Below are 18,359 nucleotides of genomic sequence, written 5' to 3' on the forward strand. Positions count from 1 at the left end.
GGTAAAGGCTCTTTCCCAAGAAACCCACAAGCTTTCCCACCTCTCCTCCTATACCTTCCTAGGAGTGCAGCATGGGGCAGAGGGAGGGGCCAGGAAGGATCCTTCCTGGCCCCTCCATTCCTAGGGTCCCCTACTCCTATGGAGGAAGGGGCACACTACAGTCAGAGAGACAGGAGGTGGGTTCTGGGAGGGGCAGGGCCTGAACCTGTGTATACTCCAGCAGTAGCTGTCAGGCTGACCCCAAGCACCTGGAGCCCAGATTTCCCACCAAGAAAACATTTCAAGTTCTCAAAATGCCTTGGTTGACTCGCCCTTTGTTTTCTTGGTGTTCCCTGGTATTGTTCCTTCTGAAAAATGCACTGGTGCTAAAGAAAGGAATTTCAACCCACGCGGCAGCTAAGGAAATGTGTGGGGCTGAGGCAAGGAGCAGGATTCCTCCGCTCCCAACACACACACCTAGCAGCCACGCAGACAGGTACAGGGTAGGCCCTCCCACTGATCATTGCCATGGGAGGGGCTACTGCCCAGGTGAACGGCCTTAATTCCAACCATCCATCATTCCCTGGTCTCAGGCCAGGGACAGGCTCAGCATATTCCCTGGGCTTCCTGGTAGAAAACGTTATTTTATTCTGGGAGAGGCCAATATTCCCACTCCAGCCTCCTTCCACGGAGGAAGGCCCCAGTCCAGTCTCCAGCCTCCCTCCCTCTCACCTGCCCTTCAGGACCTTGGGGCTCTTGATCCCCCAGCCTCCTTCTCTGGGCCACACCCACTCCAGGGAGCAGGGCTGGGCCCTGCCTAGGTGCTCCTCTGCCAGGAGGGCCTTGTCCTGGCTCCTGCTGAGGCATTCTACCCAGCCCATGGCCCCACCAGATCCCTCCTCTCCTTGCGACTCCCCAGCCCTGGGCTGGCCTCTGCAGGTTCCACCCCAACCAGTGTAAGGGAGGGCTGAGCCAGCCATCTCAGGGCACCTTCTGACAGTGTTTCTGCTGTCAGCTCGCTCTGCAGGACTCAGATCTTAGAGGACTCAAGCCGGGGACTCCAGGGTGTAGGGGGCTCCCGCAGTGCCCGAAGTTCCTGCTCCAGTGCCTGGTTGCGGCGGTACATATCCATGTAGCCCCCCTGGATCTCCCGCTGGTAGCGCAGCACACGCTCCTTCTCCTCCTGCCAAGTCCGCCGCTCCTGCTCAAAGCGCAGTGCCTGCTCCTGGCCCCGAAGTCGCTCCTGCAGCAGCTCAGCCCGCAGCTGCTCAGCATCATCCCTGGCCTCGCTGCCTCCCACCTCCCCCAGCAGGCCTCTGCTCTTGCAGTCATCAGTCTCACAGCTGCCTGGAGCCTCCTCCCGAGGGGCCTGCTCCTGCAAGCTGCGCACAGCCTCTCGAAGCCGGGCCAGCTCTGCGTCCTGAGCCTGGGCTTGTGCACGGCTGCCCCGAAGTTGCGTCTTCAGACTGAAGATCTCGGCCAGCTTCTGGGCCAGTTCTGCCTGGGCTTCCCGCAGCTGCTGCTTCAAGAGGCTAATCTCTGCTGTCTTCTGGCACACCTGGGGGATGGGGAGGACGCAAGCAAAGTAGGCTGTGGGGAGCTGGTTTAGGAGGGGCAGGCAGAGGAAGGGAATGACAATGGAGATAGTAGAGTCTCTGAGCCCTGTGGCAACTCTCACCTCCCATCGGGCTTCCTCCTCTGGTCGTGCACTGGGGTCGGCCTCTGGGAGGGTGCCAGGGGCCCGAGGCTCTGGAGCCAGGCCCTGCTGAGCCCGCAGCTCCTTTCGCAGGCGCCGCTGCTCCTGCTGAGCCATGAACAGCTGCAGCTGGAGGTTGCGCTCGCTGCGCTCAGCCTTCTGGGTCACCTCATGCAGCCGCTCCACATACAGGCGCTTCAGCTCAGCCAGCCACAGCCGCTGGCGCTCCTCCAACACCTGTCAAGGGGAAGAGATGCATCCACCATGCACCTCTGGCCACTGATCATGTCCTGTGACCCTATGCCATGCACTTTAACCCGGGATGTCCTCCAGAGGTGTGGTGTCCCCATCTCATGGCCCTCCCAGGGAGCCTCTCTCCTTCCTTCCCACACAACTCTCGGGCAAGGACCCCCAGTGACATGAGCATGACATCCCCACCACCTGGGATGCAGGGGAAGGAAGCCAAGACAGCTCTCTTTCTTGCTGTCTTGTGTCCACAGCCACGTGGGTGAGCTGGCTGGGACCCCTCTCTCTGGCCTGTTTCCCAGTGCTAAGGCACAGAACAGGACTCCAGGGCAGGGGCTCCCTCACCTGCGTGAAGGGGTTGGAGTCGACCTCATCACCAAGTCCCCTCTTGAGCTCCTCACAGGTCTTAGGCAGCATGGCTCCCATCTCCTCAGCAGAGGGGCAGGAGAACTCGTAGGGGGGTGGTGGCTCGGGCAGGCAGCTCAGCACAGCTGGTGGCCCAGCCTCCTTGGGTCCTCGAGAGGCCCGGTCCAGGGAGCCCCCAAGGTGGTTAATGTGGCCAAGGGAGGAGCTGAAGGGGCTAGGGCCAGTACCAGGACTGCAGCCGAAACTACCCCCGCTGGAGGAGTCAGACAGGCTGGGCTCGGGCTCCGGGCCGCCCTCGTCTAGGCTGAGGGCATGCAGCAGCTGTGCCCGGGCCTGGCTGGCATGGGGGCCGGGGCTCAGGGGCGGGTGGCAGGCCAGCGTGTGCAGGCTGCCATTGCTTCGCCACAGCTTCTGGCCTTTGTGGGCCGCCAGGCTCTGCATGGACAGGAAGCCTTTCCCATTGCCCGCCGAAGGCTTGAACACGGAGGGGCGGATGCGGCACTGCCAGGAAGAGAGGGCAGGTGTGAGACCTGGGCAGCTGCTGCTCTACCTTCCAATGCTCCCAAAGCCCTTGAGGGATTCTCTTCAAGACTGCGGGGCGTGCCACTGGGAGGCAGCAACCAAGCCTCAGGAGGCCAGCCCATAGCATGATTTTCGTATCTCAGCAACCCCTGTCCCCACCCCATCCCATCATCAGGGTCTCTAAGGAGACCCCACCCTCCCCACACCTGGTAAAGGGCTTGGCCAGAGGCACACCTTGTCAAAGCGACCCCGCTCCGGCAGCGAAGTCTTGCTGAAGTCACCCCCCCGAGGATGTTCCCGGTAGTAGAGGGTGGCATAGTCGGCAGGCTCGTTCCGAGGGGCCCGCTTGGCGCTCTTGCCGTCCTTCTTGGGGAGGTGCAGATAGCTGAAGAGCTCACGCTGGCCCAAGCCCTTCCGGAGGAGGCCATCAGGCTGGCGGGAGCCCCGGGACCCAGCAAGTGCTGCCCGCAGCTCTTCAGGGGAGAAGTCCTGCCGTTCCAACAGGCTGCCCACGCTGCCCATGGCAATGCCAGCAGGGCCTGGGGCTGTGGCCATGAAGTTTCAACAGGGCACAGGCAGCTGCTTCTGGGAATTGGGAGGCTCCATTAGGGGCAGGTGGGCACTGGCTGCCCAACTTCCCTGGGGCCTGAAAACAAGGCGCTTGCTCCCTGTAGCTCCCCACAACCTGGCTCAGGCCCAGGAGAGGCAGATGTGGGTCCAAGAGAGAACCCCAGGATAGGATCCCTATACTGGCAAGAGAAAGAAGTATAGGCCCCAAAGCCACCTGCCCATCTGACACTCCGCTGGAAAGAGTCTAAGGAAGTGCAATGGTGCTCTAGCCGTGCACAGAAGGGCCAGTTCCACTTAGGGGCCTATGCAGGATTCAGAGGTACGGGGAGGGGACAGGCCCAGAAGCAGCAGGATGGAAGCCCTCCTCCCAGCACTGTGCCCGCATAGGGCTAAGGAGGACGGACTCAGCCTGGCTGAACCTGACCTTGTTTACCCCCCTGCCAAATTCCCCACCAAATTTGTTGGGTGGGGAGAAGCCACAGAGACCCAGGACCAGTGGGACTCTCCATTCCTCCTCCTTCCCATGGGAGAGGGATAACTCCTGCAGCCCCTCTTCCTGCAAAGGGTCAAAGCTCCCCAAGGGAAACATCTGGCACGGGTGTGGTTGGGGGCTTTGGTGGGAGGGATACAAACAGGAAGGACCCAAAAGGAAGAAGGATGACATGAACAATGGCCATAGTTTCCGGAACAGGTGCTCACGTCTGAGCAGTGGTGGGAGGGAGAGGAAGGGGCAGCTGGACTCACGCCAGTCCTTGCATATGGTCTTACTCCAAAGCCTAGCAGGGTGGGTCCCAAATCCTAACCCTGGCAGAACCAATCCAGTCGGCATGTGACCCCGGCCAAGCCACTAACCTCAGTGAGCCTGGGCTTCCGCATGCACACCTGGTGATAACAGTTATCACCAAGATGCTGGGAGAATGGGGTGGGATAACATGACACCCAGTCCAGGCTCTGGGCCATAGCCAGGGTCAACAGGCTGGCTGGAGCCAAGCTCAGCCAGGCACACAAACATTGCCAAGGGACCAGGCTGATGGACTGTCTCCCACCTGCACTGGGCCACATACTCTGGAGGCAGGGCTGGTACCTAGTCCCTAGGGGATCCTGTGCACAGCCCAGTGCCCACCCTAGAGCGGATGTGCAGAAAGGTCTGGCCAAATGAACGAATGCCACTTTCTCTGCCTCCTGCCCCCGAGCAGCTGTTCCCATCCTCGAACAGAAGCCCAGCAGGCAGGCTACAGCTGTGAGTCCCCTACTACCACCCATGCTTCCGGGACACCCACTCCTGCCCTGAACAATGGTCGTTAGGAGGCTCCATCTTCCTCAACCATTTCCAGGTTTTGTGTTCGTGGAAGACAAAGTTCTTTGGGAGGGGGACTTGCCCAAACCCCACAGCCTCACCTCACCTAGGCAAAAATGACCTCAGCTCTCTCTCCACCAACCCCCAGACCCAAGATGGGGTGAATCTGGATTTGTACAGCACACCCAGCCCAGCCCCAGAGAACAGACATTGCAGGACACATAGGGGATGCATTCAGCTAAGGAATCACAGGCGCTGGGTTCACAGCGACTCGGCCCTGCATAGGGGTCCCACTGAGTCCTGTCCCTTTCTTTCTTTCTCTTTCTTTCTTTCTTTCTTTCTTTTGTTTGAGACAGGGTCTTGCTGTTTACTCCATCACCCAGGGTGGAGTACAGTAGTGCAAACATGGCTCACTGCAGCCTCAACCTCCTGGGCTCAAGGAATCTTCCCACTTCAGCCTCCTGAGTAGGGGAACCACAGGTGCATGACACCATGCCCAGCTACTGATCTTTCTTAAAGGTAAGGTCAGTGGGGATCAGAAAGGTGAAGTGACTTGCCCAAGGTCACAGCTGGTCAGGGCTGCCCAACGTCTATCAGGGACCTAGGATGTTACCACCTACAGCCACAAGTATTGGAATGGAAGCATCCTGTCTCCTCGTCTGATACCTCCTCCCCACAACAAGCCCACTCCAGCTTGAGCCGTGGGTGGTTTGTCCCTGAGCACACTCAACTCCTGTTGCTGCTTCTTGGGGAGGGGACAGCAGAGACCTGCTCTCCAGCCCGCCCTCACTCTTTCCAGGGGACAGAAGACACAAATGCTCTGCCTTTTGCCATCCCTCAGTTTCTGCATCCCTGAAGTGGGAAAGGGCTGGACATGGTGGCTTATGCCTGTGATCCCAGTACTTTGGGAGGCTGAGGCAGGAGAATCACTTGAGCCCAGGAGTTTGAAAACCTCAGTAACATGGCAGTACCCCATCTCTATTTCTTTTAAAAAAGGAAAAACAATAAATAATGTGGGAAAGACTCTGCTTGCCTGGCCTTCCTCAAAGGATTACTGACAGTCAGAAATGGAGGTGAAAGGGCTTGTGAACTGTAAGTCCTGTGTGGCCCTGGGGATGGGGACGTTGGCAGCAGTACCAAATATGCCCACCTCACCCCAGATGCACACCGCCTCAGCTTCCCTTGGGCAGATGCTCACTTCCCGTCTCAGGGAGACAGAACCGACACCCCATGTTCTCCATGAAGCGTCTCAGGTCCAGGGAGAGTCCTTGAGCTAGAGGTAGCCATGGCCACAACAGTGCATACAACCACACTCACCACACGGTGTGCCACATGTCAGCCCCACCCAGCAGCACAGAACCCATGTTAGAGGACACAGTGCAGTCACGTCCAGCAGCAAACACCATCATCCAGCCGTGCACAAGGTCACCACAGCACTGAGAACCTCTCAGGACACACTGACAGAATAGCAGCAGCCCGATGATGACCCAGGTGTCCTTCCCAGCTCCTAGGCTAGTGAAGGAGCAGCAGACAGCCCCTTCCCTTTGTCTCTCCTTAGGCCCCCACCTTCCCCACTCTGCCTCTCCTGGCTGATTTCTCTGGCTGTATTATCAGCTCCCCCAGCAGGGCTGAGGCCCCCAGGTTTCAGGACGCTCCTCCCTGCCTATGTCACAGAATGGGGACAGTCTCTTTTCCTAAAGGGGTCCACCCCACCTCCACCCCCTCCCCCATCACGCATTCCTTCCTTCCTGTTGCTTGGAAGCCCAGGGATTGCCTGCTCAGGGCAGGGCGGCTGTACAGGCTGGAGAGGATTTGGTGGGGGAGGAGGAGGGGAAGAGAGCAAGTGCCTTGCAGCCTCACTGCAACATCAGAGCAAAAAGCCGGGGGCCCTGCACGGGTCGGTAGGAGGCAAGTCAAGTGCCTGGGCTTCCCTGTCCTGGGAGCTGCAAGCCCCCAACCACCCAGCTGGCTAGATTTGGGCTGGGACACTCAAGCCACATTCTATGCAGATCCCAGTTGGCCCCAATAAGGCCTCACTCCTGCTCCCCACCACCAGTCCCCTCACCCATTTCCAGTCCCCAAAATTAGTGGACAGCACTGGAATCCCTGGACACAGAGAGGAATCTCTTTCGGACCAATCCTTGGTGAACACAGCTGCCCTGGCTGGCCAGGAAGCAGAGAGAGGACGTGCTTTCCTTGGCCAGGGGTTGGGGGGTGGGGGGGTGTCCCAGAGCCTGTTAGTGGGTACTTTTTTGGGTCAGGCCAGACAAAGGGCACTATCACATCCTCACAAGAAGATGAGTTCTGGCATTCCCCCACTTCACAAGAGGAAACAGGTTCAGAAAGTGAATCGATGCACCTAAGGTTATGTTCAGGGGAGAAAGCACACAGGTCCCAGGACTAGAAGTCCTCTCTGAACCCACCTTGCATCTCCTCTGGGGTGGAACATCCCAGCCCCCATGTGGGTAGGAGTACTGCCTGCCCTGACTACAGTCAGCCCCTCCTGAGCCCTGGCCCCAGGGAAAGGTCCCACCACCTGCTGGGGGATCAGCTCTGCTAAGGGGTGTGTCTGCAGCTGCCCCTAAGGAATGGGACTGGAATGTCCCAGCTGGGGTGGTGGGCAAGGGGGGCCCAGAGAGGGGCTGGGAGAGGCTGGCCCACCCCATCCCCTCTGTGACAGACACTTGAGGCAAAGACCAGGGGCTAACGCCTGCAGGAGTGGTGCTTAGTATCACTATATAGGCCTTCCCGGCTGCAGCCCTTCTATATTTCATTATCTCATTTCATCTCCACAATAGCCTCATGGGGGCAAACAGGACAGTAATTACCCTCACTTTATTTTACAGATCAGGAAACCGAGGCCTAGAAAGATGAGGTGAGTTGTCCAGGACCCCACTGTGAGAAGCATTCTCCACTCCCTGGGCAAGGTCTTCTACCTCAGCCAGGGGTCACGGGTTCCCTCCATGGGCACACTGCTGTGTATGTATTGCATGTATGTCTGCCTGGCCCTCCACACAAGTTTCTCCCAAGAACACCTGCAACTAGGCTGGTCTGGATTGTGGTCCACCCAGCCTGGAATGCCTCCTGTTGACCCCCAGGTCAGGAAGAACTAGAGGAAACCTGCCTCATGTGGACTCGGAGTCCCTATGCTAGCTCTAGCTCTAGAGGCGGTAGCAGGAGCAGGCTGGCCACATTCATTCAGTCTCGCACATACACACCCACATACTGCCAGCCGGTAGAGGAGCCCTGCCCGGGAGGGCCCTGGGAGAAGGCTGATCACTGCGCCCAGGATGGCCTCCTGCGTCTGCTCCCTCCTGAGGACAGCCAGGCCAAATGTGTTCCTATGTAGTTGGGGTCAGGGGGTGGCCCAGTGGGAGACAATGGGTCCCAGTTCTCTTTCTGGAGACTGCCAGGGCCCTGATTTCGGCTTGGCCCCAGCCCTCACTTTGGCCAAAGGCTATGACCGGGACTGGACCGCGTGCTCTGGCGGTCAAGACCTAGGAATGTCCCCTACCCGCAGACCCGTAGCTGCAGCCCGGACACGGCAGGGGGTTGGGGGGATAAAGGTGTTAGGGGGAGGTGAGAGATTTCGTGGGGAAGTCGGAGGGGCAAACAAGGTTGGTAGCAGCATGGAATTTCTCTTAGAAAAGCAGGGGTGAAGGCGAAGGCTCCCCAGAGCTGCGGGAGGTCCCGGAGCTACCTGGGGGGCGGGGAGAGAGGCGCGTCTCCTCCTGGCCCCTCCCTGGGGCCTGCCTGGACGGCTGGGCAGGGGGGCGGAGGCCGAGGTCAGACTCCCGCGCCAAGGACGCCTGCCCCACCCAGCCATGGCGCAGGGGTCCCAAGCTCTGCTCCCAGGAAAGCGCGTTTGCAGGGGTTGGGGAGAGCAGGGTAGCCTGCCGCTTGCCCCTCCAGCGGAGCATCGGGGTCGGTCCCCGATCCGGCGCCTAGCTGCCCGGGAGCAGGGACACCTGGGCGCCCGCCGCACCCTGCCACCCCCGCCCATCTCTCAGACGGGAGCCTCGGCCAGCGGGGTCTGCACCTTCGCCAAGGACGCCGGAAAACCGTACCTCGGAGACCTGCCCCGCCCCACCCCCCGAGTCCAGCCCCGGGTCCCGGCCCCCAGAGCGCCCCGCTTACCATGCTGGCGACGCGCTCGCCGGCCCGTGGCTCCGCAGCCCCCACGCGTCGCAGCTCCCCCGCGCGGATTTGAACCCTTCTGCAAAACGCTGGCTCTAGCCGCGACTGCGAGCCAGGTCGGAGCGGCAGGGCGGCAGGCGCCGGGAAAACGCGGGCGGGCGGACGCCGGAGCCGGATTGGCGAGGGAGGGACGCGCTCCGCGGCGCTCGCTCGCCCGCCTGCCCCAAAGGCGGAGGGAAAACCCGGCCTGACTCAACCGCGCGCTGCGAGCCCAGAGCCCTGCCCGGCCCGGCCCCCGGATGTGGGGGGCGGGGCCGGGGGGCAACGCCCGCCCACCCCCGAGCCAACCTGGGCCCCGTCCGGCACCGACCGCGCCCCCGGCCCGGACCCGCCGAGGCGCCGCGCGGTAGTGGGGTGCGAAATCCCGGCTGGCTGCGCCCACGTCACTGCAACCCTGAGCGCTGGGGCTCGGACCCGAGGGTAGGGCAGCCCAGAGCGCGGCCCACGCCCCAGAGGGCGCACTGCCCGCCCGCTCCTCCTCCTTCCCGGTTCGCCTGGCCAGCCTAACGAAGAGGCTCGTGAGGTCCCTCACCTCCGGGATTGTCGCCGCCTCCTCTCCGGAAAACACGATCTCCCCGCTTTGAGGCTGAGCCACAGTAGCACTTTGAAAAGTGGAAAGACTTTACCCCACTACTCTGGCTGAATTGGGCACAAAGTTATTTTCTTTTTGCCTCCAAAGTCTGGGGGCAGCAAACTCAGGTGCCTCCAGGGGCCAGAAAAATTACGTAAATGAGTCGTGAGCTTCCTACTGTAGGACAGTAGGAAGACATGGGAACAGACACAGACACATAAAGGATTCATGTTCGAAAAATTGAAACACCGTTTCTAATTCAAAAGTTAAACAAAAAGTTACCATATAACCTAGTGATTACATTCCTCAAACAAGTAATATTCTTAGAAGTGCTACTCATAGTAGTCAAATAGCCAAAAGGTGGAAACAGTTCAAACTAACAATTGATGAAGGTGTAAGCAAACTATGAATCCATTCAGTGGAATATTATTCGGCCCTGAAAAAGAAATGAAGGAATTAGCTGGGCATAGTGGCGTGTGCCTGTAATCCCAGCTACTCGGGAGGCTGAGGCAGGAAAATTGCCTGAACCCAGGAGGCGGAGGTTGCGGTGAGCCGAGATCGCGCCATTGCACCCTAGCCTGGGGAACAAAAGCAAAACTCCATCTCAAAAAAAAAAAAAAAGAAAGAAAGAAAAAGAAAAAAGAAATGAAGGCCACGTGATGACTCACGTCTGAAATCTTCCAACACTTTGGGAGGCCAGGAGTTCAAGACCAGCCTGGGCAACTCGCAAAACCCCATATCTGTCTTAAAAAAGAAGAAGACTGGATGTGGTGGCTCACCCCGGTAATCTTACCACTTTGGGAGGCTGAGGCAGGTGGCTCATTTGAGGTCAAGAGTTCAAGACCAGCCTGGCCAATATGGCGAAATTCTGTCTCTACTAAAAACACAAAAATTAGCCAGGCATGGTGGAACGAGCCTTTAATTTCAGCTACTTGGGAGGCTGAGGCAGGAGAATCGCTTGAACCCCAGAGGCAGAGGCTGCAATGAATGGAGATTGTGCCACTGCACTCCAGCCTGTTTGATGGAATAAGAATCTGTCTCGAAAAAGAAAACAGGAATGAAATACTGATGATACCTGCTTCAACATGGATGAACCTCCAAAACATTATGGCAAGTGAAAGAAACCAGACACAAAAGGCCACATGAGGTAATGATGCCACTTGTAAAAAGCAAATCCATACAAACACAAGGCAGATTAGAGCCAGAGGCTGTGGGGAGGGAGAAGGGCAGAGTGATTGCTTAAGGAGCATAGGGTTTCCTTGTGGGAAGAGGAAAATGTTTTGGATCCTCATAGAGGTGGTGGTTGCACAACATTGTGAATATTACAAATGTCATTGAATTGTTTGCTTTAAAATGGCTGATTTTATGGTATGCAAATTTTACCTCAATTAAAAAACATCTTGTCACTTGTGGACAAATCTGGCCCATGGCCCAGAAGTTTGCAACCCCTTGCGTTCTATGCTGTCCTTACCAATTCTTGTTAGGACAGCATAGGAGCACAGAACTTCTACCAAGAACTTTTTTTTTGAGATAGATTCTTGCTCTTGTCACCCAGGCTGGAGTGCAGTGGCACGATCTCTGCTCACTGCAACCTCCGCCTCCCAGGTTCAAGCAATTCTTTTGACTCATCCTCCCAAGTAGCTGGGATTACAGGCATGCCACCACGCCTGGCTAATTTTTGTATTTTTAGTAGAGATGAGGTTTCACCATGTTGTCCAGGCTGACCTCAAATGATTTGCCCACCTCAGCCTCCAAAGTGCTGGGATTACAGGTGTCAGCCACCTCTCCCAGCCGGAAGAACTTCTTTTTTTTTTTTTTTTTTTTTTTGAGGCCGAGTTTCGCTTTTGTTACCCAGGCTGGAGTGCAATGCCGCGATCTCGGCTCACCGCAACCTCCGCCTCCTGGGTTCAGGCAATTCTCCTGCCTCAGCCTCCTGAGTAGCTGGGATTACAGGCACACACCACCATGCCCAGCTAATTTTTTGTATTTTTAATAGAGACGGGGTTTCACCATGTTGACCAGGATGGTCTCGATCTCTTGACCTCGTGATCCACCCGCCTCAGCCTCCCAAAGTGCTGGGATTACAGGCGTGAGCCACCGCGCCCGGCCAGAACTTCTTTTATTATTGTTAGTTTTTGAGATGGAGTTTCACTCTTGTTGCCCAGGCTAGAGAACAACGGTGTGATTTCGCTCTGCCAGAATTTCTAAAAGTAGTGTCAGATTTCAGAGGACCTAAGAAAACTCATTAACAGCTGCTCTGGGTCTCAGCCCTTGAGGATTACTCATTGAGGCAGATAAAGTTTCAGAGCAAGGACCCATTTGACTGTTTGGCGGGGGCCAAGGAAAGGCTTTCACTGGAGCAATGGCTTCTGAGATGATCCTGGAAGCATTTCCATCGAGGAGTGCTCCCAGCAGAGCAGATGGCAGGGCTAGAGAAGGCAGGGCACGTTCAGCTCCCTAACGAGGTCCAAGCCTGGGGTGGGAAAGGTTAGTAGCAGGAAGGGACAAAGGTGGCAGTTGAGAGCAGACCCAGAGAAGCCTCATGAAGTGAGCGCTGGGAGCCTCTGAAGTGTGTGTGTGGGAGCGAGAGAGAGAGAGAGAGAGAGAGAGAGAGAGAGAGAGAGAGAGAGAGAGAGGGGCTTGTGCACGCAGCTGGACGTGGGGCTTGTGAGGTGGCGCAGGCAGGCAGGGAGGTCGGGTCACCTGGGTCTCTAGAGAAAGAAACAGGGCCAAGGAGGGCCTGGAAGCTGGGTCTTTGCTGCCGAGAAGATGTTCATTCTGTCAACTGAGTGGGAGAGGCAGTGATAGAGATGTTCATAAGAGGGTTTGAGAAGGTTCTTGTAAGACTACACTTGCAAGAAATGGTATGAGGAAGGGGGGGGTCACAGATAAGTTCTAATGAAAACTCAGATTTTGGTCTGGGTGCAGTGGCTCATGCCTGTAATGGCAACACTTTGGGAGGCTGAGTTGAGAGGATTTCTTGAGCCCAGGAGTTCCCTGGGTGACATAGCAAGACCCCATCTCTACAAAAAAATTAATAATTATTTTAGCCGGACATGGTGGCGCAGGCCTGTAGTCCCAGCTGCTTGGGAGGCTGAGGCAGGCGAATCGCTTGAACTCGGGAGGCGGAGGTTGCAGTGAGCCAAGATCGCGCCATTGCATTCCAGTCAGGGCTACAGAGTGAGACTCCATCTCAAAAAAAAAAAAAGAAAAGAAGGTGCTCAACTGCACTCCTGTCCATGCAGGCTTCCTTTTGTTCTCCCTTGACCCTAGCCTCCCACTGGTCTTGCTGAGGTCTTTGAGAGAAGGAAGTGGGCTGGGCAGAGGTGAGAAGGCAGAAGCCAATAGGAGGCCAGGCCTCTTTTCTTTCCTCCAACATTTGCCTGAACAGCATGGGAGAGGCCAAGCTGGACTCCTGCTGGGGTGGGAGGAACTTGTATTCGGTGAACTTTATTCACCTTCCTGGGCTTGCACACCAATGCCCATGCAAGGGGCCACTTGCCTCCAGACATGACATTCCTGTAGAGTTGGCATGGGAGCCACGCTGCTCAGATGCCAAGGGTGGGGCTCTGAGGGCGCCAGGCCAGGGGAAGTGAAACCAAGCTCCCTGGATGCACCCACTTCCTGAATTGGCTGACCTGGGACAATTTAATTTCTCTCTCTGAGCCTTGGTTTCCTCGTCTTTAAAAGGGGAGGGTTAAGTGAGCTAGCATATCTGAAGCACCCTGCACAGTACCTGGCAAGTGGAAGCATCTGTGAAGGTCAGTGGAAGCATCTGTGAAGGTCAGTTGGTCCTTCTCCCTTTTCCTTTTTTTTTTTGAGACGGAGTTTCACTCTTATTGCCAAGTCTGGAGTGCAATGGCGTGATCTCAGCTCACTGCAACCTCTGCCTCTTGGGTTCAAGCAATTGTGCCTCAGCCTCCAGAGTAGCTGGGATTACAGGCAAGTGCCACATGCCTCGCTAATTTTGTATTTTTTGTAGAGACGGGGTTTCGCCATGTTGGTAAGGCTGGTCTTGAACTCCCGACCTCAGGTGATCTGCCTGCCTCAGCCTCCCAAAGTGCTGGGATTACAGGTATGAGCCACCAAGCCTGGCAGGTCTTTCTCCCTCTTACTTATGGGGAAGGTTTGTCAGAAGGACAGAATGCTTGTCATGGGTTTGTTTTGAAGTGCTGGAAGGCTGTGTACTCCCCACACCAGCATGCATCTTCATTGCGGTGGGTCGTGGTCTGTCCTCCTGCATCCATGCTGTCTGTGAGTGGACTGTATCATCCTGCAGCCACCCTGGTGAGGAGGAGTTTCCTCATCTCTCTGGCTACCACCTTTGGCCTCATCACCTTTCTTCTTGACTATTGCAGCAACCTGCTCTGGCTTCCTACTGCCCAGCTACCAGCTACTCTGCCCCAGAGGGAGCCTTGTAGCCTACATATTCTGTCCCTACACCCTCTGCTGGAGAGGTGGAGTCCCAGCTTCAAGACTGGTCCTGTGACTCCTTTAGTCTTTGGTCCAAGCCACTGCTACTGCTTCCATGCACCTTGGCTCTGGGGACTGCCTCTGTGTCCCCAGACCTCATCTGTAAGTGGCCGGTTGTTGGGATAGTCCATTAAGAGCACCCATTGTATTCAAGGCCCCTCCTTCTACCCTCAAAGCAAAATTAATCATCACCCCAGCCTCTTGCTGCTCCAGGCTTTTTCCATTTCTTTGCTGTGATGGTGCTTGTCACAGTGCGTTATCCTCTGTCACCCTCAAAGACAGTGAGCCCTGAGTGTGGGAGACTGGTGGCCTGTGCATGTCCAGATTCACCTAATTCCTCTTCCGGTGCCTGACAGTTGGCCACGCTCAGCTCCAAGCCATCATCTGCAAAAAAGCAATTCAGGGTTGTTTTCTAAACAGGAGGAGGAGCTGAAGCAAGGCAGCCCTGGCTCTGAATCCTAGTCCTGTCCGTGACTTCCTAGTGACCTTCCTGAGATTTGGATTCTTCATTTGTAAAGCCGGCAGCATCCCCTGAGCATGTCCAGGGACTTGACAGCTGTGTGTCCCCTGGCCGCCCTTCACTTCTTGCCCTCCCTTGTCCTCTCTCCCCTGGAGCTGGGCCAGGCCCCAGCCTGAGGGAGGCAAGCTGGGTTCCTGGAGAGATAGCATCGGAGGCTTTCAGACCTTGCAAAGGGCAAGCTAACAGATAACTCCTGGTGCTGGCCCTAGCTCTGCCAGTTCCTCCAAGATTGGTCTTTTAAAAATTTTTATTTATTTTTAAAATTGTTTTTTAGGCTGGGCATGGTGGCTTATGCCTGTAGTCCCAGCACTTTGGGAGGTTGAGGTGGGTAGATCACTTGAGGTCAGGGGTTTGAGACCAGCCTAGCCAACATAGCAAAACCCCGTCTCTACTAAAAAATACAGTTAGCCAGATGTGGTGGCACATGCCTATAATTCCAACTACTTGGGAGGCTGAGGCAGGAGAATGGCTTGAGCCCAGGAGGTTGAGGCTGCAGTGAGCCGAGATTGTGCCACGGCACTCCAGCCTGGGTAAAAAAAGAGCAAAACTCCGTCTCAAAAAAAAGAGAAAGGTGGCTGGGCACGGTGGCTCACGCCTGTAATCCCAGCACTTTGGGAGGCCGAGGCGGGTGGATCACGAGGTCAAGAGATAGAGACTATCCTGGTCAACAAGGTGAAACCCCGGCTCTACTAAAAATACAAAAAAATTAGCTGGGCAAGGTGTTGCGCGCCTGTAGTCCCAGCTACTCGGGAGGCTGAGGCAGGAGAATTGCTTGAACCCAGAAGGCGGAGGTTGTGGTGAGCCGAGATCGTGCCATTGCACTCCAGTCTGGGTAACAACAGCGAAACTCCATCTCAAAAAAAAAAAAAAAAAAAAAGGAAAATAAAAAGGTTTTTGGTAAAATAGAGGCAAGGTCTACGTTGCCCAAGCTAGTCTCAAGCTCCTGGGCTCAAGCAATCCTCCTGCCTCAGCCTTCGAAAGTACTGGGATTACAGCTGTGTGTTGCCACATCCAGCCCGAGATTGCTCTAAAGCTGTGTCACAGAGGGGTATTGTGGCTGTGGAGTGGAGGCAGTGGGGCTGTGCACCCACCCAGCCCACTCTTGAACCTAGGGTGAAAGTGGACTCCTGGACCTGGACTGCCATCCCTGAGTCAGCAGAGCTGAGGGGGAGCCTTTGTTAACTCCTGCTTCCTCTTCCATGGGTGCCCCCGTCACCCAGGAAGGAGGCACCCCCAGGCAGGAGGTTGGGGTGGAGGTTGAGAGCTGCCACGACTTGCTCAGGTGCCTGCCCTGAGGCAGAGCTCAGACCTCCAGGAGCCCGCAAGGACTCATGCCCTGGAAGTCCAGGCAGTCCAACTGGCCCATTCATGTACCACCAGAAACCTGGACCAGCCCCACAGCTAAGTCCAGGTCAAGGTGCCACCCCAAGTGGTAACAGGGTACTTTGCTCAGGAACTACTGGGCTGCAATCCCTCAGTTGCAGTGATTTATGTGCAGGAGTTGGGGGTGGAAGAAGTCTGGAGGAGTCATTGTGAAACTACGGCAGCAACATGAAGACAGCTGTATAGATGGGTTCCACAACAGTGCGAATGTGCTTCACACCACTGAACTGTATGCTTAAAGATGGTTAAGAGGCCAGGTGCGGTGGCTCATGCCTGAAATGTTCCAGCACTTTGGGAGGCTGAGGTGCGTGGATCACATGAGGCCAGGAGTTCGAGACCAGCCTGGCCAACATGACAAAACTCCATCTCTACTAAAAATATAACAAATATCTGGGTGTGGTAGCACACACCTGTAATCCCAGCTACTCAGGAGGCTGAGGGATGAGAATCTCTTGGACTGAGAGGAGGAGGTTGCAGGGAGCTGAGAGAGGGCTACTGTACTTCAGCCTGGGCGACAGTGAGAGGGTCTGTCTCAAAAAAACAACAAAAAAGGCTGGGTATGGTGGCTCACGCCTGTAATCCTAGCACTTTGGGAGGCCGAGGTGGGTGGATCACCTGAGGTCAGGAGTTCAAAACCAGCCTGGCCATCATGGTGAAACCCCATTTTTAAAAAAAAAATTAAATAAATAAATAAATAAATAAACAACCAAAAAAAAGATGGCTAAGTTGACACATTTTACATGTATTTCATCATGATTTAAAATGTTTTGGCCGGGCGTGGTGGCTCACACCTGTAATCCCAGCACTTTGGGAGGCCGAGGCAGTTGGATCATGGGGTTGGAAGTTCAAGACCAGCCTGGCCAAGATGATGAAACCCCATCTCTACTAAAAATATAAAAATTAGCTGGGTGTGGTGGTGGGCGCCTATAATTCCAGCTACTCAAGAGGCTGAGGCAGGAGAATCTCTTGAGCCCGGGCAGCAGAGATTGCGGTGAGCTGAGATTGCATCACTGCACTCCACCCTGGGAGACAGAGTGAGACTCTGTCTCAAAAAAATTAAAATAAAATAAATAAAGTTTTAGGCCAGGTGTGGTGGTGCACACCTGTAGTCCCAGCTACCCAGGAAGCTGAGCCAGGATTGCTTGCGGCCAGGAGTTGCAGGCTGTAGTGAGTCATGATCAGGCCACTGCACTTCAGCCTGGGCAACAGAGCAAGACTCCACCTCTTAAGAAAAAAAAGAAAAAAAGAGAGAGAGACAGACAGAAAAAAGTGAACTTGGGTTGGCATAGTCCAGAGTTGTCCAAACGATGCTGGTCATGGGGCACAATTTTTTTTTAAACAAAGACTTAACCTAGATTACTTTTTTTTTTTTTTTTGAGACAAAGTCTTAGTCTATTACCCAAGCTGGAGTGCAGTGGCACAATCTTGGCTCACTGCAACCTCTGCCTCCCAGGTTCAGGCAATTCTCCTGCCTCAGCCTCCTGAGTAGCTGGGATTACAGGTGTGCGCCACCATGCCCAGCTGGTTTTTGTATTTTTAGTAGGGATGGGGTTTCACCCGGGTTGGTCAGGCTGGTCTTGAACTCCTGACCTTGTGACCCGCCTGCCTCGGCCTCCCAAAGTGCTGGGATTACAGGTGTGAAATTACTTTTAAAGCTTAATTACAACATTTTTCTAATATACACAAAGGTAAAGAGGGAATTTTTTAAAACTCGCATGTACCCACTGGCTGCCTTTAAAAGTTATCCAACAGAAGCTGATTTTATTTACTTCCACACAAACCTTCCCACACTCCAGTTATTTTAAAGGAATTCCATCCAGTATGATATTTCATCCATTTGTTTCTCAGTGCAGACAAACAATTTAAGTTGTAATAATTATGCTTGTATTTTTATTTTTTGCTTTTTTTCTTTTACTTTTTTTTTAAATTGCTGTTGGAATTGATATTTTATTATTATTATTTTATTTATTTATTTATGTACTTATTTATTTATTTATTTATTGAGACAGAGTCTCACTCTGTTGCCCAGGCTGGAGTGCAGTGGCATGATCTTGGCTCATTGCAACCTCCACCTGCTGGGTTCAAGAAATTCTCCTGTCTCAGCCTCCTGAGTAGCTGGGACTACAGGCACATGCAACCATGCCTGGCTAATTTCTGTATTTTTTGTAGAGACAGGGTTTCACCATATTGGTCAGGCTGGTGTTGCACTCCTGACCTCAGGTGATCCACCTGCCTCAGCCTCCCAAAGTATTGGGTTTACAGGCGTGAGCCACCTCGCCCAGCCTATTTATTTATTTTAGAGGCAGTGTCTTCCTCTGTTGCCCAGGTTGAAGTGCAGTGGTATAGTCATAGCTCACTGCAGGCTCAAACTCCTGGGCTCACGAGATCCTCCTGCCTTGAATCTGAAAGTTCTGGGATTACAGGGATGGGCCACTGTGCCTGGCCTAAATGGTGATAATTTTACAGTTTGCCTCAAACAAGCACTGAAGTCTGGGCAAGTCTGCTGGGAGGCCTCCCACATGCAGGCAGTCTCTCTGCT

At 55.0% G+C, this 18,359-nt stretch overlaps 1 protein-coding gene across 2 annotated transcripts; it reads right to left on the reverse strand.

The window, feature by feature from the left end:
• Positions 1–607: 607 nt before the first annotated feature.
• N4BP3 (NEDD4 binding protein 3) lies at positions 608–9,057 on the reverse strand. 2 transcript variants are annotated; one of them, XM_035290712.3, is made up of 5 exons: positions 8,814–9,057; positions 3,044–3,391; positions 2,267–2,788; positions 1,658–1,912; positions 608–1,537 (listed from the first exon to the last, which is right to left on the reverse strand). In XM_035290712.3, the coding sequence occupies exons 2-5, from the start codon at positions 3,362–3,364 to the stop codon at positions 1,010–1,012; spliced, it is 1,626 nt and encodes a 541-aa protein (XP_035146603.1). In that variant the 5' UTR covers positions 3,365–3,391; positions 8,814–9,057; the 3' UTR covers positions 608–1,009. The 2 variants fall into 2 exon arrangements, with proteins under 2 accessions (XP_035146603.1, XP_078220839.1); XM_078364713.1 differs by having other exon boundaries at positions 3,044–3,394.
• Between the last annotated feature and the right edge of the window lie 9,302 nt (positions 9,058–18,359).

The sequence above is a fragment of the Callithrix jacchus genome, chromosome 2 (genome assembly GCF_049354715.1).
Source record: "Callithrix jacchus isolate 240 chromosome 2, calJac240_pri, whole genome shotgun sequence".
NCBI classification, from domain to species: Eukaryota; Metazoa; Chordata; class Mammalia; order Primates; family Cebidae; genus Callithrix; species Callithrix jacchus.

Excerpts from the sequence above, each read along its gene's own strand:
- N4BP3 (XM_035290712.3), bottom strand. The coding sequence starts at position 3,364 with ATGGCCACAGCCCCAGGCCCTGCTGGCATTGCCATGGGCAGCGTGGGC. Across the intron at positions 2,789-3,043 it reads AGCGGGGTCGCTTTGACAAG|TGCCGCATCCGCCCCTCCGT; the intron begins GTGTGCCTCTGG and ends TCTTCCTGGCAG. Across the intron at positions 1,913-2,266 it reads ACTCCAACCCCTTCACGCAG|GTGTTGGAGGAGCGCCAGCG; the intron begins GTGAGGGAGCCC and ends TCCCCTTGACAG.